Source organism: Equus caballus, chromosome 16 (genome assembly GCF_041296265.1).
Source record: "Equus caballus isolate H_3958 breed thoroughbred chromosome 16, TB-T2T, whole genome shotgun sequence".
Lineage (NCBI taxonomy): Eukaryota > Metazoa > Chordata > Mammalia > Perissodactyla > Equidae > Equus > Equus caballus.
Genome location: NC_091699.1, coordinates 93,317,074 through 93,341,043, shown reverse-complemented (window position 1 = coordinate 93,341,043; position 23,970 = coordinate 93,317,074). Strand labels below are relative to the sequence as shown.

The 23,970-nt window shown below is 42.7% G+C and overlaps 1 protein-coding gene across 12 annotated transcripts in view; it reads left to right on the top strand.

Moving 5' to 3' along the window:
• The first annotated feature begins 1,068 nt into the window (after positions 1–1,068).
• The window catches only part of HLTF (helicase like transcription factor), a 68,972-nt gene continuing 46,070 nt past the window's right edge, over positions 1,069–23,970 (top strand). For 6 of the 12 annotated variants that reach the window (XM_070238287.1, XM_070238288.1, XM_023621077.2 and 3 more), the window contains exons 1-2: positions 15,428–15,887; positions 16,923–17,130. In XM_070238287.1, coding sequence (XP_070094388.1) covers positions 15,865–15,887; positions 16,923–17,130 — 231 coding nt within the window. In that variant the 5' untranslated portion in view covers positions 15,428–15,864. Of the gene's footprint in view, positions 1,446–15,427; positions 15,888–16,922; positions 17,131–23,970 lie in introns of those variants that run through there. The other 6 variants (XM_070238283.1, XM_070238284.1, XM_023621075.2 and 3 more) reach the window with 2 other exon arrangements.

Below are 23,970 nucleotides of genomic sequence, written 5' to 3'. Positions count from 1 at the left end.
TTGCAGCACATTAGAATCACTGGGGAGCATTTAAAAGTACCGATGCCCACATTGCACCCCTTACTCAGAATGTCTGGAGACAGGTCAGGCATCAGTACCTTTCAAAGTTTCCCATATGCAACAAAGTTTGGGAACCACTGGCTTAACAGACTCCTCCTTCTGTGTTTAGGGTGCTGAATAAATCAGAGCCTTTACCTGGGACATTGTTTGACTTTTCTAAGTAATGTGTATAAAAACCATGAGAGTAACAGGGCTGTTCTCAAGTTGTACGCTACCTAAATTGCTCTTAAGACAAATAGTCAGTCAATAGTGACCTCTGGTGGTGTTATTAGAACCTAAAATGGTCTAATTTTCTTGGTGCAGGAGTGCTCTTAACACAGGAAAAAGATGTCAATGACCACTCTGGCCCAGCCCTATGCCCCTCCACCATACACACATATTATCTAGAAAGGGAAACTAAGGCCTGGAGACTAAGTCGACCAGGATCACATAGGAATCCCTGATAGCAGTGGAACTGAAACTTCCCCAGTACCCCAAGCTCCCCTTCTTTGCAAGGGCTTCCTCCCCCAGAGTGGCCGTATCTTCACTTCCCATTATGAGCAACACCAGTGTGCATCAATAGTTTCTGGGTTCTATTTCTGCCTCTTAAACATGACCTTAATTCCTGCAACTGCCAAACACAGTCATGGTAACTGACCCTAGCCAGAAGGATCTAGAGAGGAGTGGTGGTCTCTCTCCTCTACGCCCTACAGTTTTGATTTCTCCTGTGGGGTAGAAGGCAAGAGTTACCCTGCTGGCTACAGAAATCTGACTGACTGGGCCTTCTGGTTAAAGACAACTGTCTCCATTTTGCAAATGAAGAGAATAAGGTCCAATGAAAGGTGTTGCCTAGACCATCCGTCTAGACACACCTCTTCTCTCTGTCCTGAATCCAAGGTGCTTCATATCAAGAGAGGAAACTGGGGCCCAAGTACAGAACTGTCCTCTCCACGCAGGCTTCTGAAAGCCCCCGGCTACCCTGTAGCCTCAGCAGTAACGGGGCACTAGAAGTGTGACTCTCAATATGACGTAACAATGGATGATGCCCGCCTACAAGGGAGAAGTATGGGATTGTAGGGTCTGAACGAAGCAGCTAGGATATCAGTGTTGGACGGTAGAGGCTGAAGATTTGGGGATTAGGGGGTGGGGTGGATCCTTGAACATAGACTGGCGGAGTTGAGTCCCTGAAGCAGAGATGGAGCGAAATTTGAGGACTAAAGATCAGGAACAAGGGAGAAGGGGAGTCTGGGGCCCCATTTAGGCAGCCTTCCTGGAGACCAAGACGGAGAACGGCCAGCGGCTCCACGGCCGCTACCTCGCCTTCCGCAGCAGATGCCCGGTGGCCACCACGGCGTGACTCCCAGGACACTGGGACCTCTCGGGACCAAGGAACCTGCCCGGCCAACGTGAGTTGGAGAAGACCTGGGGGCTGAGGAGCCCCAGGCCACCTGGTCACCTGCCTCTGCTCGGCACAGGGCGGGGTCGGGTGCAGCTGTGGGATCCCCGCGCCTTCCACTCCCCCCAAAATCTCCATTTCTCCGAACTTCTGACACCGTAACCTGTGACCAGTCGAAACGAGGCTTCGCAGACGCCATCCCGGGGAAGCTAGGGACTGCCTCGGTTCCCGCGGCAGAGGGACGTTCGGGATAACCCCGCCTTCTGCGTTCCCGGTGAAAGAAAACCTCCCAAATCCTGAGAGAAGCCCTGCGGGGCTTTCGGGGAAATGCAGCCCCGAACGGGGAGGACGTGTTCCCAGAGGATTCCGGGAAGAGTAGTTTTCGGGCCCCGGATGCGGACGCCCAACCCCGCGCGCGCGCCGGCCCTCGGAAGCCGGTGCCTGATCTCGCGCGAAGTGGTCTCGGGCGGCCCCGGAGGCTTGGGTCGGTGCAGCCTGAGGCGCGCGGGCGGGTGCGGCTGTTGCTTTTCCATCTGCCTCTTAGTCGAGGCTCTGTGTGACTTTCCTGCAGGATAGGGTTTCTTCCTTCCAGAGCTCACCGTCTGGAAGGGGCTAACAAGCAAACTGACAGAAGAGCATGGGTGGAACGGCACGTGTTTTAATTGCTGCGTTGAGCGAAAGCGCGCGAGTGGGAAGGTTTCCCAGAGCGACTGAGTGTTGAGGGGAAACCTGGGGGATCCATGGGCAGGAGGTCGCTGGCGGAGGGCTCGCACGTAGGGCCAAAGAGCAGAGCGGAATTAATCAGTAGGACTTCGCCATTTTGTGGGGAGGGGGAGCAAGGTGGGGATGGGGAGAAGGATCACAAAGCAAGCTTAGAACGCGGACGTTGTCGCTAGGGGAATGTGGAGACCTTAGAGCTCTAAGGAGAGGCCTTACCTGCTCTGAAGCGGATTTTGCCAAAACTCGACTCCATTGTGAAGCCGATTGGAGGAGGGGTTGAAGTTGGAGTCAGGAATTCGGGGTAAGAAATGATGGTGGTCTGGACTAGAATCAGACAGTGGAGATGGATAGGAGATGATATTATGGCAATGAGATATATTTCGGAGCTAGGCTAGAAAAGGAATGGTTATTGGTTTTATGAGGGATGATGGATTACTTTGGGCCTCCATTCGCACATAGGGAAATTCAGACGTGCACTCGAACACTCTTAAACAATGATGACCCTATTTGTGAATTATCTCACTCTAAAAATAAACCGAAGATTTCCTAGCCATTTATACAACATGTGCATGTGGACTCATAATTTGCAGTGTACTGATAAACGGACACAAACATCGACACAACTGCTCATGTGTGGGCACAGAATTAGCTAGGTCCCTGACCTGGGATCTAAGCTCCTTACCCTTCTCCTTACACACCGCTAGGTCTGTTCCTTTTCACTCTATGCGCTTGAATAAGTAATTTAACCTCTTTTGGTTTAGTTTCCAAAAGGCAGCTGCCTACGGAGGGATCTTGTAATGAGGTTGTGACACTTTAAGCATGACCCTGAAATAATGAAGGATTTCTAGTGTATCTGTCCATGGATGATAGCACCTGGAGATAAGAGATTCCTTCCTAGAAGAGAGGAACCCAGCATGACAGGTTAAACAGTAGAGAGAATGGTTGAAATAACATCTTTCAGGCTTTGAAAATGCAAATATGGAATTGGGTGGGGCTATAATCAGGGTTCACTTGTGTTGATTTAATCAGATGGAGATTATGGTGGAGAAATTAACAAACATTCAGGGCCCCCATCTAACCCTGAACTGTCAGCATACATACTGTGTTGTTGAGGAGCAGACTGAGAAGTGGCAGGGAAACAAAAACACTCTTCTTCTGGGGCTCTGCCAGAGGCAGGATGGGGCCACAGCCAGTGCCAGGCTGAGCCTGCAGGTAAGGGCCTTCCCTGTTAGGTGGATTCTTGGCCAGGCTGAGGAGAGGCTCCACAGGGCTTGTAGCACGTGTCCTTGGCAGGACGAAGATAAATGGGAGCTAGTTTGCCCACAGGGAGAGAGAACTGAGAACTAGACTAATGGTTGTATTCCAATCAAAATTAGAGAAAAGTACAGAGGAGACCTCAAGTTGAGCAGAGAAGAGGAGACGTCCATTTCAGAAGAAGCCCTAAGTCTCCAGTAACATACTCCCTCTGGACTGGCTCCCATGTGTGGGGTAACAGAAGGGGGCCTGCAGCAGGGCTTGGAGGAGAGGCTGGTAGAGGGATGGTCTTTCCCTGGGGATTGTATGAGGGTTTAAGTAGCCTGAGGGACTTCCACACCTGGAGAAAATCTTCCCAAATAGAGAAAGTGTTTGTTACTGTTAATTTCTCAGACCTATCCTAGGGGTCCAAGCTGCTTCCTTACGAGAATCAGGACAGACAGAGTCTGTATTGGGCAGTGGAGAGAGGGGGGCTATCATTCAGCAGAACCTCCTATATAGCTAACGCTTGAGAGGCCCTTATAGCCCTAGCAGCTTATTCTTCTGAAGTGGCCTTCTTCCTAGTGACTGATCAATAGGGCAGCCCAATGTATGTTCCTTTAACAAGCAGATGGGAGTTGAATCAGTCTGACAGTACTGTGACCTACACGTATAAGCTTGTCAGCTACTTGACACCTTCAGTGTCTAGTAGAAGGCTCTGTCACATAGGTAACCAATAAATAATTTCCAAAAAGTGAATGAAAAATTGAATACAAACAGTATTCAGTGCTATCTTAGCAAATGCAGTAAAATAAAGAGGCCTGAGGGGGAAATTAAAGTATGGTCTTGCCTGGAGAGAAAAGACCTCCTTAATTTTGATAAATCCTAGAAGAGTTACACATTAACCATCCACTATGCCTCTGATTTAATATTTTTTGGATAGGCTAAGTGTTCTTCTTACTTCTTCTTTTAGCCTGGTATTCTCAGGTTTTCCTGCCTCCATCTTCAGAAGAAAAAATACAGGGCTGGCTCAGTGGTGTAGTGGTTAAGTTCCTGCACTCTGCTTTGGTGTCTTGTGGTTCACAGGTTCGGATCCCAGGCATGGACCTAGCACTGCTTGTCAAGACATGCTGTGGCGGCATCCAACATACAAAATAGAGGAAGATTGGCACAGATGTTAGCTCAGGGCCAATCTTCCTCACAAATAAATACATAAATAAGTAAATAAATACATAAGTGAAAAGATCTCTTCTAGCTGCTGAAGAATGGAACTAGGAGTAGGGTTGGATGAGGAAAACAGAAGGAAGCAGTACAGTCAGACTATTGCAATATTAAAGTTCAGGTGAGAAATGGTGGTGGTGGGGCTGGCCCAATGGCACAGTGGTTAAGTTCTCATGTTCCGCGTCTCAGTGGCCTGGGGTTTGCTGGTTCGGATCCTGGGTGCGGACATGGCACCGCTTGGCATGCCATGCTGTGGTAGGCATCCCACACATAAGGTAGAGGAAGATGGGCATGGATGTTACCTCAGGGCCAGTCTTCCTCAGCAAAAAGAGGAGGATTGGCAGCAGATGTTAGCTCAGGGCTAATCTTCCTCAAAAAAAAAAAAGAAATGGTGGTGGCTGGACAGTGTGATAACAGTAAAGATGGAGAGAATTAGGTATTTGTGGTATCTTTTGGAGGTAGAGCTAGTAGGAGGGATAAGATGTGTGATGTGAGAGAGACTCAAGGATGACTACAAGTTTTTTGGCATGCTGCTTACTGAAATGGGGGAAACCAGAAGAATACGTACATTGAGGAAGGGGAGAGGTGGGAATTAAGAGTCCTGTTTTAGATTTGTAAGGTTAAGATATCTATTACCTGAGTCTGGAGCCCGCAGAAGCAGTCAGGATTAGAGATACGTACCTGGAAGCGATCAGCATATGTGCAGTACTTAGAGTCATGTGTAGGTGCAACTGTTAGGTGATGGTTCTTTTTTTTTTTCCTGTGGAAGATTAGCCCTGAGCTAACTGTTGCCAATCCTCCTCTTTTTGCTGAGGAAGACTGGCCCTGAGCTAACATCCATGCCATCTTCCTTTACTTTATATGTGGGACGCCTACCGCAGCATGGCTTGCCAAGCGGTGCCATGTCCGCACCTGGGATCCGAACCGGTGAACCCCAGGCCGCCGAGAAGCAGAACGTCCAAACTTAACCGCTGTGCCACCGGGCCAGCCTGGTGATGGTTCTTAACTGAGAATGATTTTGTCCTCCAGGGACAACTTTGAAGCAAGCATGAGGAAAAAAGCAAAGTGAGTTGGCTTGAAAATTATGTTGTGTATGATTCAGTGTAAGAGCAGTTGCATGAGAGATTATTTTTGAGGACGTGACATTTTGTAAGATATTGGCAAAATATGACATGATTTTAGTTTTCTACTCCTGCCTAAAATTTCTGCCCTATTTTTATAAGCTGTTAATTTCTCAGGTATTTTCTAAAATGCCTATAGTTTTATGGGGCTGGCCCAGTGGTGTAGTGGTTAAGTTTGTGTGCTCCGCTTTGGTGGTCCAGGGTTCGTGGGTTCAGATCTCTGGTGTGGACCTACGCATTGCTCATCAAGCCATGCTCATCAAGTATGTGGGCAGCATCCCACATACAAAATAGAGGAAGATTGGCACATATGTTAGCTCAGGGCCAATCTTCCTCACCAAAAAATAAATAAATAAATAAATAAATAAATAAATAAAATGCCTATAGTTTTAGTAAAACAAGTAAATTTTTGTGTTTTTAGCTTAGTCCCTTAGTGTGACACCACTTATAAATTCCTTTTCTTTTTGCATTTCTTTCTTTTGATTTTTGTGTCTTTTAACCTTGGTGTATATTTTCAGTTAGATTAAATTGTATGATCTGAGGGAGAACATTACTCTGAGAATCAGGAAATGAGGATTTACACTGTAGACCTTTTGGAATAATTAATCCTCAGTGATGATGAAGAAAAATATGTAATTTTGTTGTGTTTGTTTTGGGACTTTCAACTACCTCAGGATAGAAATCTAGAGCAGTGGTATTTGTAATGCTTCCCTGGCTCTCTGAATGAGGATAGCTTGTAAGTAGATAGAGGAGGATAACAACACTCTAGTTATGTGGTAGTATTGATGCGGGCTTGGTTAGTCTAGGAGTCGAAAGAAAGATTTCTTGGACTCTCAAGGTCTGGCAATAGTGCTCTTTTATTCAGAGGATAGCATGGAGTAGCATGGGGACAGGACCCATGGGCAGTAAAGAGCTTCAGGCATGGGGACAGGATCCATGTGGGCAGGGAGAGCTGCAATGGGTTGAGGGTTAGAGCTAAATTTATAAAGCAGAGGTATGTGAGTTATTTCTTTACAAGACAGAGGAAAGCTCATGAAAAAAATTGTTAAAATGGTATCAGTGCAGGTGGGGTCTGGTTATTGGGTGGGCATATAACTTTAGATAGAAATCAGATTGGATTAAGTCAGGCCGTGTATGCTTTACCTACACCCCCCCCCCCCCCCCCCCAGGACGATATAGATCAGGATGTAGGGCAAGACATCTTGAGCTTCTCTCCCTGGGACAGCCTTGATCCTCAGCATTATTACAGTAGGATTTTTAGGTTAGTGTGGACTTTTATTTTATTGTTTGTGCGGTGTTTAATGTGGGGGCTGGGGGATAGGAGAGGAAATATGTTGGGGCCCAGGTCAGTTATGAGGGGTTACAGCTTGCTATGATGGTCTCTTTTAGTTCTGTTTTGGGTTTTTTGTTTGTTTTGTTTTCTATTGTTTTAGTTTTAGTTTGTTTTGGGCAGAGACAACATCCATTAAGGAAGATTCTTGCTGCAAAGGGTTCTTGTACCTAATCCTAATGTGCATATGAAGGCTTCCCCCCCACCCCCTCCACCAACAAGCATTCTCAGATGCCAGCAGGGTATCTGAGAATTCAACTCAATTCTGACTCTCTACTCAGAGATGAATCAGATTCCACAGGTAAAGAGCTCCATCCCACAACACTGTCACCCACTTCAGATGCCAGTCAAAAACCCAGGTTTTTGTCTGTACTTCTGACCAACCAGCTACAAACTGGAGGTTGCAGGACCGCCACGATGCCAGTCGCAAGTCCAGATTGTTATCTGTACTGACCCCCTTCTTGGGTTTGATTGATTTACTAGAATGGCTCACAGAACTCAAGAAAACCTGTTTACTCATTAGATTACTAGTTTATTACAAAGGATATTAAAGGATCAACAGCCAGATGAAGAGATACATAGGGCAAGGTCCTGAACAAAGGAGCTTCTGTCCTTGTGGAGCTTGGGGCCAGGAACGGTGGCTCGTGGAAGCCCTCTGGGAAAAAAAGGGCAATGCAAGCTGTCCTTTTGGGGTTTTATGGAGGGTTCATTACATACTCATGATTGACTAAGTCATTGGCTATTGGCAATTAATTCAACCTCAAGTGCCCCCCCCGCCCCCCCCCCCCAAGAAATCAGGGGGTGGGACTGAAAGTTCCAATCCTCTGAACATATTTGCTGGTTTTCTTAGCAACCAGCCCCCACCCTTCAGTGTGGTCCTAAAGTCACCTTCACTAACATAACAAAAAACACATTTATCACCCTCAATACTTAGGAAATTCCATGGGTTTTGGGAGCTCTGAGCCAGGAATGTGAAGGAAGACCAAATATATACTTGTCATATATATTTCTTATAAATCATAATATTGCACTTGCTAAGTGTGGCATTGATTGCAAAGGACTCCTGGGGTGAGTGGAAGATAGCAGGGCAACCCCTTGGCTTATTAACCTCAACAAAAAGCATGTCAAGCCTTAGTGTTTAGGAAAATATTTACCCTCTTGTTATTTTCATAGGCCACTTCAGATTCTATACTGAATTGATATTGAGAAATACATAACTTAAAGATTTTATTTTTTTTCCTTTTTCTCCCCAAAGCCCCCCAGTACATAGTTGTGTATTTTTAGTTGTGAGTCCTTCTAGTTGTGGCATGTGGGACGTCGCCTCAACATGGCTTGATCAGCACTGTCATGTCCACGCCCGGGATCCGAACTGGCAAAACCCTGGGCTGCCGAAGCAGAGCGCGCGAACTTAACCACTTGGCCACGGGGCCGCCCCATAACTGCATTTTTTCTAGCGTTAGTTGGATGAGATTTTCATTTCTCTGTTTTATACAGTCTCATATTAGACATTCTTTTACTCAAACACTCCATCATCTTTTGAATGGGCTGCTTCTCTGTGACTTGGTGCCTTTTTCTCCGGCTTTGAAGATCCCCTTACAATATACCCCTTGAAATCCACTCATCATTCCCCTTCGGCTTAGCTGCTAACTAGTCCATCAAGCCTCTGAACACCATTTCTCTAGCCCAGAGCACAATATTTTATCTGTTACCCAATTTTGTTAATCTCTCTTGCAGTTTAGTGACTTGTATCTCTTTTTGTGTACCTTGCTGATTTATAAGCCCATGTAAGACATGCATTATTTTCTTTTGTATATTTAGAGATTGTCTATTACTTATCTTTTATACTTACTTAGTGGCCATGTACTATTTGTTTTTTGTTTGTATGTGTAGGTACAGTGCCTGGCACATAAACCTCTGTAATTCCCAGCCTGAGGCCAGGAACTCCTGGCAAAGGTAAAAATATTTATATACATATTTTCAGCATAAAAAAAAAATTAAACATATCCCCTTAATCAAAATATATAGGTTTGACAAAGCCTTTAAAAATTATATTGACTCAAAATATATAACTTCAAGTTTGTTAAAGGTAATTAGAAAGTCTTGATTAAAAACTTGAATAAGGGGGCTGGCCCCGTGGCCAAGTGGTTAAGTTCGCATGCTCCGCTGCAGGCGGCCCAGTGTTTCGTTAGTTCAAATCCTGGGCGCGGACATGGCACTGCTCATCAAACCACGCTGAGGCAGCGTCCCACATGCCACAACTAGAAGGACCCACAATGAAGAATATACAACTGTGTACTGGGGGGCTTTGGGGAGAAAAAGGAAAAAAATAAAATCTTAAAAAAAAAAAACTTGAATAAGCTAATTAGGTTTTAAACAATCTTTCAAAAATAAAGGGATTCTTAGTAAAAGATTGAGAACTATTCTCTTTGGTATTTTGTAAAAAAAATGTTTAAATATATGTACCAGGGGCCGGCCCAGTGGCACATCGGTTAAGTTTGCACGTTCCGCTTCTCGTTGGCCTGGGGTTCGCCAGTTCGGATCCTGGGTGCAGACATGGCACCACTTGGCACGCCATACTGTGGTAGGCATCCCATGTATAAAGTAGAGGAAGATGGGCATGGATGTTAGCTCAGGGCCAATCTTCCTCAGCAAAAAAAGAGGAGAATTGCAGTAGTTAGATCAGGGCTAATCTTCTTCTTCTTCTTCAAAAAAGTACCAGTTATTGCCACTTCTTTCCTAAATTCAAGTTTTCTTTCAAATAAATAGTCATTTTTAAACAAGTGTATAGTGATTTATCTCTTACCAGAAATATCTGAAAGAGTCCCTCTTAAAATACTAGGCTAGCTGTGTTTCTCATTCTTTTAAAAAAATCTATATTAATTTTATGGGTAAAAATGTATGTCTTGACTTTGTCTTTCTTTTTCACAAATTTATAATGTAGCCAACTATTGATGTTTCCTGATGTGCTCAACTTTCTGAATATTTGGAGGCAGCTGTGTTGACTTTAGTATAACCTAGGTCATCAATACTTTAATGTTCATCTTACCTTATTTCTCTTTGACCCTACACCTTGCTTAAAAATATTTGAAAAATGAAAATTTTATTTGTAAATAGTACAAAATTAGCAATTCAAGCAGAATATTATTATCTTCTGACCCTGAATCCTCATCTGTTTATGAACTTGAGTTTCTTGGAATTTCTAATTCTATTAGATTAGAAGATTAAATTCCTCTAAAAAATCTCTTCGAATGCTTTCTTTTTGTTTTCAATTTGAGAAACGTGTTTGATTTTTTGCAGAGTTCTTTTAGACTTTCTAAAGGACTATTTGAAATGACAAGTTAAATATTAATTTTATGGTTAAATAGGTCTGGATGTAAGATGCAATAGTTTGGTGAATTGTGATGACTAGAAACTGATTTGCTAATACAATATACTTTCCCACATTAAAAGAAATGGCGTTTTTGATAACATCAAAATTGCATTTAGAGTTGAAGTTTTGGTATTTTAATTTCCTAGCCATAAAGGAGGCAGAAAAATATTCACCAATCTTTGCAGTATTCATTAAAATAAGAAGAACTTTGGCCATGGCCATGACAAGAACCTTAAATAATTCCATAGCCCAGAGTGGAGTTTTCCTGAAGCTGGGAAAAGGATCCTGGGCAGGCAGTGAAGGAGGGGACAGATCCCCGGCAGGCCTGATGCTTCAGCAACTCTGGTGTTCTGCCACGTAGGAGCACTTAGTGAGCCGAGGCCTAAAGGAGGAGGAAACAGTTATCTCCTGGGAAAGGCCTCTGTAATCCGGAACACCACGGGTTTCTCAGAGTGGGAGTTAGGATGGGAGTGTCTCCTGGCTCTTGATAAAACAATTCAGTCTGTTTCAAGGACATGCAACTGGGAAAACGACTGGCTTCTGGAAACAGTGTTACTCTGGTATTTGGGACTAACCTTGCTGATGAGCACCAGGAAAACAGCCTTAATCAACTGTAATCCTTGTTAAGTGCTAGAGGACTCATTAGATGATCACCCTATTACAACAATAATAGTCTTGAGAATAAGACTATTTATTGAGTGCTTACTTCAAGGCAAGCTCTTGATTTCATTATATTACTTAAGAATTTTACTTGATGTTCATTTTACATCACTTCCTCTGCCCTATCAGCTGTTGTTGTACCCAGCAATCTGCCCCGGAATCTGTAGGGGCCCTGATTAAGTGTAAGAAAATTCAGTTGTAAATAACTAAGTCACAAAAGATTTTATTTTCTATCATTTCCTCTGCCTTGTCTTTATTTTAAAAAATGGTTCAAAAGTAGCATTAGATCAATGTCAATTTCCTGATTTTGATAATTGTACCATGATTATATATGTTGTTAAAGTAAATGGGGTAAGAGATATGAGGGAACTTTTTGTAATAATTTTGCAACTTTTGGGTAAGTCTAAAATTAATTAAAAACAGAAAGTTGGGGGCCGGCACCATGGCTGAGTGGTTGGGTTCGTGTGCTCCGCGTCGGCGGCCAGGGGTTTCTCCGGTTCGCATCCTCACCGCTCATCAGGCCATGCTGGGGTGGCATCCCACATGCCACAACTAGAAAGGCCCACAACTAAAAATATACAACTATGAATTGGGGGGTTTTGGAGAGAAAAAGGAAAAATAAAATCTTTAAAAACCCCAAAAAACCCAGAAAGTTGAAAAACTTCAAAATTTCTTTACTACAATTTAGTTCATAGCTTTTGTTATTTTCTTATAATGGAAAAGCAATATATGTTCAATACAGGAACATTTTACATGCATATAAACAAAAAGAAGAAAATGAAAATCCCCTAATTCAACCAGCTAGAGATATCTGTTATAAAAATCTAGGCGTAAATTCATTGACAGTTGTGTGTATATGGATGTATAGGGGGTATTAATTTCAATCACTAACTCCATTTGCAAAGATAAATCTTTATTTTTTTTTTATTGAACTTAATTTGTCTTAAGCCTTCAGTTTGCCTAATGGGAAGTAATTTAGTCACTTCCAGGTAGTTCAGTCATTTTATTTATTTATTATTTTTTTAAGATTTTACTTTTCCCTTTTTCTTTCCCAAACCACCCAGTACATAGTTGTGTATTTTTAGTTGTGGGTCCTTATAGTTGTGGCATGTGGGATGATGCCTCAGCATGGCTGGATGAGCACTGCCATGTCTGTGCCCAGGATTTGAACCAGTGAAACCCTGGGCTGCCGAAGTGGAGCACACAAACTTAACCACTTGGCCACAGGGCCAGCCCCCAGTTATTTTAATATTTAAAGTCAGGGCTGGCCCTGTGGCCGGGTGGTGAAGTTCACACGCTCTGCTTTGCCAGCCCAGGGTTTCACCGGTTTGGATCCTGTGCGTAGACCCAGCACTGCTCATCAAGCCATGCTGAGGCGGTCCCACGTAGCACAACTAGAATATACAACTATTTACTGGGGGGCTTTGGGGAGAAGAAGAAGAAGAAAAAAAAGGATTGGCAACAGATGTTAGCTCAGGTGCCAATCTTAAAAAAAAAAAGGTTGAAATAGATTTGAAGTCAATTAAACGCATGTTTCAAATTCAGTCCCCTTTCTCTTACCCTTTAGGAGGCTTATGTTTGGACTCCCTCTTCTGCAGGCGCCCACTGCTGACATAACTCGTCCCACCTCTTCTTTCGGCACCAGCCTCCTACTTATGCTTGCTAGAACCATCATCTTGCAAAGGCCTCCAGTCTTCAGAGTGCTGGAGACTCGCTGGGTACTCTCGTAGGATATCAAAAGTTTGCCCTCGGGCCCCATAACAGAGCCACTTTGCTAGCCTTAACTCGTACTGCCCTGGAACGTTTCTGGTGTCTGAGGCTCTAAGATCTGCAGAATCTTCAGGCTTCTCTCTGGAAAATGAGGCATAGCTTTCTTATGAGATCTCCAGAAACTTTGCTAGGCTATGTATCATCCCTCCCCCTGTGGTGCTTGGCCTAGGGTGATGGCATTCCGGGCCCTTTCCCTAAGATCCACTTAGAGATTTACTCTGTGAACTATCCTGTGTCATTCCTGAAAATTCTCCTCTTCCACTAAACTTTGTCTCTACCTCATTTTGGAGGAATGAAGCACACAAACAAGCTTTTACAACATCAAATAGTCTTCCAGAATCTACTAGTCATGGCACAAACTTGGAAGTTTTTTGTGTTGAAGCCAGACTTTTGGAAATTTAGATTCTTAAAGTTATTTTCTTTACCAAGGGCTTCAAAATTCTATTTTGTTAACAAATAAAAGATCATTTTTTGAGACAATTGTGAAAATTCTATTATGAACTAGTTATTAGAAGACACCCAGGATTGATTTATTATTAATTTTGTTGGGTGTTAGAATGGCTTTATAGTTATGTATAAAATATATTCATAACTTTTGGGGAAGTTAGTGAAGGCCATTATAGGCAAGGTGGGTTGGGAGGTGACAAGAGTGGGAGGTAGGGGACAGATTATAGAGCCACAATTGCCATCCTTTGATTTCTTGTTCAAAGCATCAAACAGGGGATCCGCTTGATTAATTTGCATAAAGGGGGGATGAGAAAGTGTATTTGTAACTGGGAAGTGGGTGGCTGAGGAATTTTTTATTCCCTACTCTCCCTCAGCACCCACATCCACATCCATCAGTACACCCTGTTGGTCCTCTAGGCTTCATCACCTCCCCATTTTAAGTGACTATCACCTCTTAGCTGGACACGGTCATCCTAATTATCAACTAATCAGTCTCTCTGCTGCTGTTCTTCTCTATAATCCATCCTCCACAGTGCTGCCAGAGTGAATTTTTCAAAGCCTAATTTGGATTGTCGTTCTCCTGCTTGAAACATTTAATAGCTCTCTAGTGCATTTAAAATGAAATACAAACTCTACCATAGACCATAAATTTCTATGTAATCTGGCCCTTATCTTCCTCACTATCCTCTTTGCGCCACTGTCCTCCTTATACTTGGGTCCAAGACACAGCCACTGTACAGTTCCCATTCTCTTTTTCAGTTAAAAATGTTCATTTCTCAGAAAACATTATCTAGTGAGATAGTTATGAATTTGTAACTTGTAACATTTGAATCACAGTAGTGCAAGTTGCAGTTCATTTTTTAAAATAAAAATAATGATGAAGTGAATGCTTTCAAAGTCAACTGCTGGTTCTGAGATGTAAAATAGTGACAACATGGACAAAAATGTTGACTTTAAATAGCAAGTTTTTTTTTTTTTTTGAGGAAGATTAGCCCTGAGCTAACTACTGCCAATCCTCCTCCTTTTGCTGAGGAAGACTGGCCCTGAGCTAACATCTGTGTTATGCCCATCTTCCTCTACTTTATATGTGGGACGCCTCCCACAGCATGGCTTGCCAAGTGGTGCCGTGTAGGCACCCGGGATCCGGTGAACCCCAGGCCAGCGGAGCACCTAACCGCTGCGCCACCAGGCCCGCCCCTAAATAGCAAATTTTTACTTCATTCAATCTGCAATTTTTAACCAAGGGACAGTCATTAGTCATAGGTGTTAAGTCTTGAAAGAGTCAGGTGTATGTATAATTTCACATTTGGAATTTTATCTTTCAGTGCAAGGAGCATAGCTTGCTCATTAATTTTTTACACGAAACATTTTCAATCTGGGCATTTTCTGGCATATTTTCCGAGAACTTATTTAGAATCTGGCACACCAAAAATTGAACTACATTGCCATTTGCCTCATAATACTTCCGTAAGTCAAATAATTAAAATAATTTGAAATGCCACTATCTTCATCTTCCTCGTCGTTTTCCCGCTGCTTAGCGCCATGAAGTAATAAATGGCTGCAAATTCGGCTTCTCATTCCACTGCGGGTTCACGTGTACAGATCGTGACGGTCGAAGACAATGAATAAATGTCTCCTGGAAACCCTTCACGGCCGCCTCTCTGCGGCCAGCGTCACCGTCGCGAGTAGCCGCAGCCGCCTGTCCTCCATCCCGCCATTCTCTCTGGACGGTTTCCCGAGCCCTGGGCGCAGCCCGGCTTTGCTTTTACTTTATGGCTTTACTAGAAATGAAAAATTTCCTTCAAAAAAAGAGAGGGAGCGGGGAGTCCATCAGTCTAAACGCCAAGTCAGCTGTTCTGAACTCGGCGTGGCTCAGGGATCCGCTAGCGAAATGAGTCTTTTGACGCCATCTTCCCGGGCTTCACCACGGGCAATGAGGGCCACCAACTCGCTGCTGGCTGAGGGCTCGTAACTCGGTGGGAGACCCTATTACACGTCACATTAGATGAGGAGAAAATGAGGCGGGAGGAGGCAGGGCCTGAAGAACGGGGCCGAGGCTTAGGGCTCCGGGAAGCAGCGGAAGGGGCAGCCATCTCCCTCTGTTCGAGGCGGCGAATTACACAGAACACGCGGACGCCGCGCGCGCGGCAGCCTGGCTCCCGCGGTCGCGTGGCTTTCCCGCGCGCCCGCCTTGGGGGCGGGGAAGAACCCGGATGGAACCGCCCGTGCAGCCGGGACCCCCCACGGTCTTTGAATCGCTGCGCGGGGCGGAGTTGCCCTCCCTCCAGTGCTCTGATTGGTTCGTCTCCGTCGGTCCCTCCTCGCGATTGGACGTCCCCCGTGCCAGTCACAAAGCGCCGCTGGTCTCTCAGATTGTTGCTAGAAGGAGACGGCGTCGACGTCTGACTGGGCTCGCGGCGTCTCGCTTCCCGCTGGTGCGCTCCTGCTCCGGCACCCCGAACCGGGCCCCGGATTTTCGCCTGCGAAGAGGCGTATCGAAGAGGCTCGAGAACGGTCGCGGGCGCCGCAGCGTTGCTCTCGTCACCGAGTCAGCGCCATGTCCTCCTGGATGTTCAAGAGGTGAAGGGGGCGGGGGTGGGGCGCCGAGGGTAACGGCCCGGCGGCGTCCCCTCATGAACCTGACCTTCCCCGCGTTCCCTTCGCGGCCCGGGTGCGACTGGTGCAGCTGGTGTCCGTCCTGCTGGTGGCTCGTGGCCGCGGGAGGACGAAGCGCGGAGTGGGCTGGCGGAGGCTCCGCGGCGTCGGGGGCCGGGCCCTGGGGAGACGGCTCTCTGTCAGGGGCGCGGGCTGGGGCTGCTGCGACGACCCCCAGATGGCCGAGCGCCGGCGTGGGCGTCCGCGGAGAGGCCGGGGCAGCCCTGGCCCCGGGAGCGCGCCGCGGACGGGGTGCGGGGAGCCGGGGCGCGGGCGCGGCGGACGGCCGAGACGCCGGGGAGATGCTGTGTTGCGAGGGGAGCGGAAACTTGCCGACGCCCCGGCCCACTTCCCCCGCCCCTCAGGGTCCGAGCCGTTTGCATGCCGGCCTGAAACGGTCCTCCGTGGGGGCCCTGAGGTGCCCGCAGCCGGCGCGAGGGCGACGCGTGGGGCCGACCGCCGCGGCCCGCGGTGCGGAGGCGCGAATGGACCGAGGGTGCTGCGCGGAGGGCGTTGAGCCGTGGGTGCTGGCCGCCTTACCTGTGCGGTGGCCCGGCTTCGCGGGGTTGGGAGTTCCGTCCTCGCGGGTCTCCCAGAGCTCCGTCTCTAGCGCAGTTTTGGCGTGTGATTCAAGTTACAGACGTCGCGACGTTTGTTTAAATCGATGGGCATCGCTAGGACACAGATGTGAACCCTTATTGGGGTTTCCTTGTTGAATCCCGCTGGGTAGAAGAGGCGTTACTGGAGAGGGGGGCTCCTGGAAACGTCCCCCTCCCCGTTCCTGCCCCTGTTATCTTTATAGTGCGATTCATTCCCACATAAGGTTTGATTTGTTTGATTTGAAATAAAGTGTGAGAAAACAGTTGGCCTATAAATGTGGTATGGTCTTTGAGAAATATTTGGGTAAATATTGTATGGTTTTACTCTGCCCTTTTTTCCTTTTTTTTTTTTTTTCCGTAGAGATCCTGTTTGGAAGTACTTGCAGACTGTCCAATATGGAGTCCATGGAAATGTTCCACGCCTCTCATATCCAACTTTCTTTCCCCGTTTTGAATTCCAAGATATTATTCCTCCAGATGACTTCCTAACCAGCGATGAAGAGCTAGATTCAGTTTTATTTGGCACTCTGAGAGGTCATGTAGTTGGACTGCGCTATTACACAGGAGTAGTGAGTATAACATTAGATATTAAGTTGTGATTCAGTGATGATATTAACCTAGAAAATAAGAATTAGAAGGTGCTATGTGTAGTTAATGTTTATTTTACTTTAAGTAATTGAAATATGTCTGAGCAAGAGATAACAAACACCTCATGACTTAATTCTTTTACATTTACGTCGTGCTTACAGTGTACAAAGCACTTTTTCCTGTATGGTCTCCTTCGGTCACCATAGTGACCGTGAGGTACATTAGGACATCTGTATCCCCTTTCTATTACTGAAGAACGGAAGCTCAGGCAGGTTCAGTGATTTGCCCAAAAAGCACAGATACTGCGTGGTACGTTTGCAAAATGACTTCCAAGTCAGTCTGTTGCTTTCTCCTTTTCTGTCCCTCAGCTCGTGTCTATAGTTTAGTGTTTTCAATTTAGGAAGATCTGCTCCTGCTAGATAGGAGAATTGTCTATTTTTGGGTCCTTTTTTCTTTCCGTAGTAAGACTACCTGTCTCTCAGTTTTTCCTCCTGTGTGTCTTTCTGTATGTCTATTCTCTGCATTGTGTGTGAGAGAGAAAACGAGAGACTGATGAGTAGTTGTCTTTCTATGGTTGTCTAGTTTGCCTCTCTGTTATCTGGATGATATACCTCTAGTTGTATGTGTTTAATTTATTGTGAAAAATTTCAAACATGCAATAAACTCCCATATACGTATGATCCAGATTCAGCAGTTAAGAAGTTTTTTGCATGTTTGCTTCATCACTTTTTGTTTTGTCCTTCTGTACTAAGAATCCCAACTGTATCACTTTACACCCGTGTAATTCATTATGTATCTCTAAAAAATTCAGACATTTTGTATGTGTAATTTTCATACTTAAAAATTCCTTAGTACATCTAATAACTAATCCATAATCAGTTTTCTTGATTGTTTAAAAATATCTTGTTATAGTTCATTTTTTCGAATCGGTATCAAAACAGAGTTCATATAGTACCTTTGGTTGTTACATGTCTTAAGTCACCCCCTCCTTTTTTTCGTGTCATTGATTTGTTGCAGAAACTGTATGTGGTGTTCCATGGAAACTTCTGTATTTGTCAGTTCTTCCATTCCCCCATGTTATTCTTATGTTGAAGCTTCTCAAATAATTTTTGATTGTCTGAAGCAGGAGATTCCTTGGGAAAGAATTTCATGATCTGGATTTGTTTAGTCTTTCAGTTCTCCCATATTTTCTTTGAATCGGAGCTTCTCAGATCATTTTGTGATTGTCTGAAATGTGTTGTCTAGGAGATTCCTTAGGAGGGAACAATATTTCCTGAGTTTTTGTATGTTTCTAATTGTGATGTTTATACTTGAAGGGCAATTTGGCTGAATATGAAATCCTTGACCATATTTTCTTGATGTTCCGGGTGAGAATTCTGATGCTAATGTGGTTTCTCTCTCATATAAGTGAATTGGAATTTTTTCACCTGGATACCTAAAGGATGTTTTTCCTTATCTTGAAAGTCCATGGTTTCATTAGTGTATATCTTAGTTTTGACTGTTCTGTAACTTCGTTTTCTTCTATTTCAGAAAATTTTCTTTAATTATAGTTTTAAATGTTTACTTTGTTCCAAAGCTTGTTTTTCTTCTTCAGGGACTCCATTCTTCTCTATATATTAGATCTTCTCTGCATATACGTATGCCATATGCATATGCCTATCACTTCCTCTGAAATCTTTTATGTCATATTTTTTTCACTTCTGTGTTTTTATCATTTGTTTCCCTTACCGTGTTTTTCACAAGATCTGTTCACTTTTTTGTTCTTTCTACTTTAGTCTTTAATTCTGAAATAGTTTTTCTTTTCTGATTTTTTCCTGAAATCTGTCAGTTTTTATTTCATATCCAGCTCTTCTCTAGCTCTTAGGTCCATCTCTGAGCTTTTCTGTTTTGGATTTCTGCTGTTTTTTCAAAACTTAGATTGTTTTCTAAATTATTTTAAGCTGTCAGGAAATATTAGATTATGGTTGTCATTGATCTTACAACAATCACTGTTTGTTGATCTTAAAATAATGTCTATGACACTGGTAAGGTAATAAAAATGTGGTGGGCTGACTAAAGGTAATCTCACTTAATTTTTTAATTTTTTCAAATATTTATTATTTATTTTATAAGTAATACCTGTTTGTTATTTTAAAATGGCTACGTAAAAGCATTAAATCTCCCTAAAGTCTCCCATCTCGAACCGTAACTTACTCACTTTGTTATGCCTTCCACACTTTACTCTGTGAACATATGCATGTAAATTGAAATCATATTATGCATTAATAAAAATAAGATCGTATGTCTTTTATAGTGATCTTTTTTTTCTCTTAGTAAAATATTAGGAATATCTTTTCATGTCAATACAAATTTGTATCATACTTGTAATTTTCTTATTGATGGACATTTTGGAGTTGATGACTTATGAAAAAATATGATAAAAATTGAGGTGTTTATCATACTTAGTATTTTCGGCTTTCTTGAGATGTGATGTACATATGATAAAATGCACATATTTTAAGTCTATGATTACAAGAGTTTTGATAAAGTTAGATAGCTGATAATCACCACTCGAATCAAGATATAGATCCTTTCCATCATGCCTGAAACTTCTCTTATATCCTGTTGCAATCATTCCTCCCTGCCCATGTCCTAACAACCACCAGTCTGATTTCTTTCACTATAGATTAGTTTAGGCTGTTCTAGAGCTTCATATGCATTCAATCATGTGGTATGTACTTTTTGTCTCGCTTCATTCAGACTCAACATAATTAAGATACATCTTGAGTCACTTTTGGCAATTCTTATTTTTACTCTTTTTTTAAAAAAAATTTTGATTGATTGATTGTAGGGAAAGATTGATGCTGAGCTAGCATCTGTTGCCAATCTTCCTTTTTTTTTCCCCTCCCCAAAACTCCAGTACATAGTTGTATATCCTAGTTGTTAATTGTTGTAGTTCTAGGCTGCCATGTGGCAACTGATAGATGGGTGGTATGGTTCTGCGACTGCGAAGGAAACCCGGGCCGCCGAAGTGGTGAGAGTGCTGCACTTCAACCACTAGGCCATAAAGGCTTGCTCAATTTATTTTTTTTAAGGAAAACATCTATTTCATTAGGATTTTCAAATTTATTGCCGCACAGTTGTACATAGTAATCATTAATACCTAAAAATACTTTAGTTGTGTTTATGCTTATATTCCTTTTTTCATTCTTTGTATTATATATATGTGTCTATTTTTTATTGATTAGCCTTCATAGAGATATGTCTTTTCATCTTTTCAAGCAACCTGCCTTGGACTATTTTTAATGATTTTTCTTTGTTCATTAATTTTTATATTCTCTTATCCTGTTTTCCTTAGGTTCATTTTATATTTTATTTTTGGATTCTTGAGTTGAATACTTAATTTTAATCTTATTCAATAATAAAAGCTTTTAATCTTGTAAACATTCTTCAAAGTACTGCATTGGCAATATCACCTAAGTTTTGTTATGTAATATTGGCATTGTTAATTTGTAACTTTTTTTAATGTGTTTTCAATAAGCTTATGGTTGAATTTTTTATTTTGTGACCCATCAAAGACTTTATTTTGGGGCTGGCCCGGTGGTGCAGTGGTTAAGTTGGCGCATTCTGCTTCGGCGGCCTGGGATTTGCTGTTTCAGATCCTGGGTGTGGACATGGCATCCCACATATAAAGTCGAGGAAGATGGGCATGGATTTTAGCTGAGGGCCAGTCTTCCTCAGCAAAAAGAGGAGGATTGGCAGCAGATGTTAGCTCACGGCTAATCTTCCTCAAAAAAAAAAAAGTTTATTTTATAATAAAGTAGATTTTTTTTTTCTATTCTAGAAATACTGTTATAATTAGTTCTAATTCTGTCTTTTTCTTGCTATCTTAACCTTCAAGTTTTTTTTAATGTCCTTTTTATCTTGCTGCTTGGACCATGTTTTCTTTGTTTTTAATAGTTTCCAACATGTTGGCCTGTATGTATTCTATTTCAAATTCTGCTAGTGGGGCCGCCCCATGGCCGAGTGGTTAAGTTTGTGCACTTCACTGCGGTGGCCCAGGGTTTTGCTGGTTCGGATCCTGGGTGCGGACATGGTACTACTCATCAAGTCATGCTGAGACAGCATCCCACATGCCACAACTAGAAGGACTCACAACTAAAAATATACAGCTATGTACTGGGGGACTTTTTGGAGAAAAAGGAATAATAAAATCTTAAAAAAAAAGTGTTAAAAAATAAATTCTACTACTAATTAGTTGTCTATAGTAAATGGCAGTGATCTAATTTTAATACATGATAATTTATTTTAATAAATGACAGTTACCTTAATTATCTTGTTTGAGATAAAATGCTCAATAAATGTTTTTTTGCCCTACTTTCTTGGGGTTTTATAGTTCTGGGATTTACATGTTCTGGTTTAAAGAAGATCATGCTTTAGGCTGTGGCAGAGGAGAGGGAGGCAGGGAAAGAATAGAGCTATGCCTCACAGAATATCTCCAAAGGGCTAGAGAGAAATATCTGTCTGATAATCTTGTTGGTGAGGCCTGAAGTCTCCAGTAAGTAGACAGAAGCTGGGAGAGGTTTAAAGCAGCTTTCTTGTGTCTTTTTCAGGCAATTAAAAAATTGAGATAATTCGCATGCCATAAATTTCATCATTTTAAAGTGTACAATTGAGTGGTTTTTAGATATTCACAAGGTTGTGCAACCATCCCCACTGTCTAGTTCCAGAACGTTTTCATCACACCAAAAAGAACCTCATACCCATTAATAATCATTCTCCATTACTCCCTCCTCTCAGCCCCTGGCATCCACTAATTTATTTTCTGTTTCTATGGATTTTCCTACTCTACATATTTGATAATAAATGGAATCATGCAATATGTGGCCCTTGGGTCTGGCCTTCATGTTACTACTTTATTTTGTGTTAAATAGATATTTTCTAGTGCAGCATTTTAATTCGCTGGTTGTTTCTTTTACTATATATTTTGAATTGTTTTCTTAGTAGTGCCCTGGAGAATTACAGTTAACATCTTAAATTCATAAGAATCTAGTTTGGATTAGTGCCAGCTTAGTTTCAATAGTGTATAGAAACCTTGCTTAGATAGTTCCATTCTCCTTCTCCCCACTCTTTTGTGCTATTATCATACAAATTACATCTTTATATACATGTATGCTCATCAGTGCAGATTTATAGTGATTGTTTTATGTCCTTTTAAATCAGATAGTAGAAAAAAATTACAATTCCCCCAAATTTATACTGTCTTCTATATTTACTTATATAATTGCCTTTACTTGTGCTCTCTATTTTTTTTTGTAGATTCAAGTTACTGTCTCTTGTCCTTTGATTTCAGCCTGAAGGGTCTCCTGTTAATATTTCTTTTCTTTTTTTCTGCTCTTTCTCCCCAAATCCCTCCAGTACATAGCTGTATATTTTAGTTGTGGGTCCTTCTAGGTGTAGTATGTGGGACGCTGCCTCAGCATGGCCTGAGAAGTTGTGCCATGTCCACACCCAGGATCCAAACCAGTGAAACCCTGGGCTGCCGAAGCGGAGTGCACAGACTTAGCCACTCGGCCAAGGGGCCCTCCCCTGTTAATATTTTTTAGAGGGCATGTCTGCTAGTGATGGATTCTCAAAGTTTTTGTTATTCTTGGAATGTCTTAATCTCTCCTTCATTTTGGAAGGATGGTTTTGCCAGATACTGAATTCTTGGTTCAGTTTTTTTCTTTTAGCACTTTAAAAAGTAGTCCCATTGTCTTCTGGCCTCCGTAGTTTCTGATGAGAAATCAGAAGTAAATCTAATTGAGGATCCCCCTGTATGTAATGCGTTGCCTCTCATTGCTTTCAGGATTCTTTCCACAGTTTGATTATGGTATGTCTGGATTTGGATCTCTTTGAATTTATTTTACTTGGAGTTCATTGAGCTTCTTAGATATGTAGATTGATATTTTTCATCAAATAGGGGACATTTTTTGCTGTTAGTGCTTGGCATATTCTTTCTACCCCTGTTTCTTTTCTCTTTCTGAGACTCTCATTATGCATATGTTGGTATGCATTTTCTTGTCCCACAGGTCTCTGAGGCCTAGTCATGTTTCTCCTTTTTTCTTTCTGTTTCTGCCTCTATAACTGTTCCTCAGAGCCTAGAATCTTAATTGGCATATCTTCAACTTCAGTGACTTTTTCTTCTGTCTGCTCATGTCTGCTGTGGAGCCTCACTAGTGATTTTTGACTTTAGTTATTGTAATTTTTAACTTGAAAATTTCTATTTGGTGAGACGTAGTTCTCATGCTTTCCTTTAGTTCTTTAGACATGGTTTGCTTTAGGTCTTTGAACATATTTAAAATTTTAGTTAAAATTTTTTTTCTAGGGGGAAAAGGAGGGGTTTTTGGACTGAGTGAGCTCAGAGATCAAATAAAACAGCTTTGCAAGTGGAGGTCTTCTAGGGACCATCATACAGGTCAGATAATGACAGTTTTTTGGAAATGAATCTTTGAAAGATTCTGCTCCATTGTGCTCCCTCTGGTAACTGCTAGGCTGCACAAAGAATCCCAGCAGGTTATTTTTAAAGGCTATCATGTAGCTGAGAGCTGAAGATAGAATTAGGGCACTGATAATCACTTGTTTTTCTTGAATTAACACTCCCCAGGTTTCTGCAATCCTTTGGTTAGTTTCCAGAGTCCAAAAAAGTTGATTCTTAGAATTTTTGCCAGTCTTTTCTTGGCTTTTATGGAGGAGAGACTCTCTGGAATTTCTTATTCTTCCATTTTTAATAATGTCACTCAGGCAATTTTTAATCAGGTGCAGTCAGAGAATGGCGTGAGTTGAAGGCCAGCTATATTTTC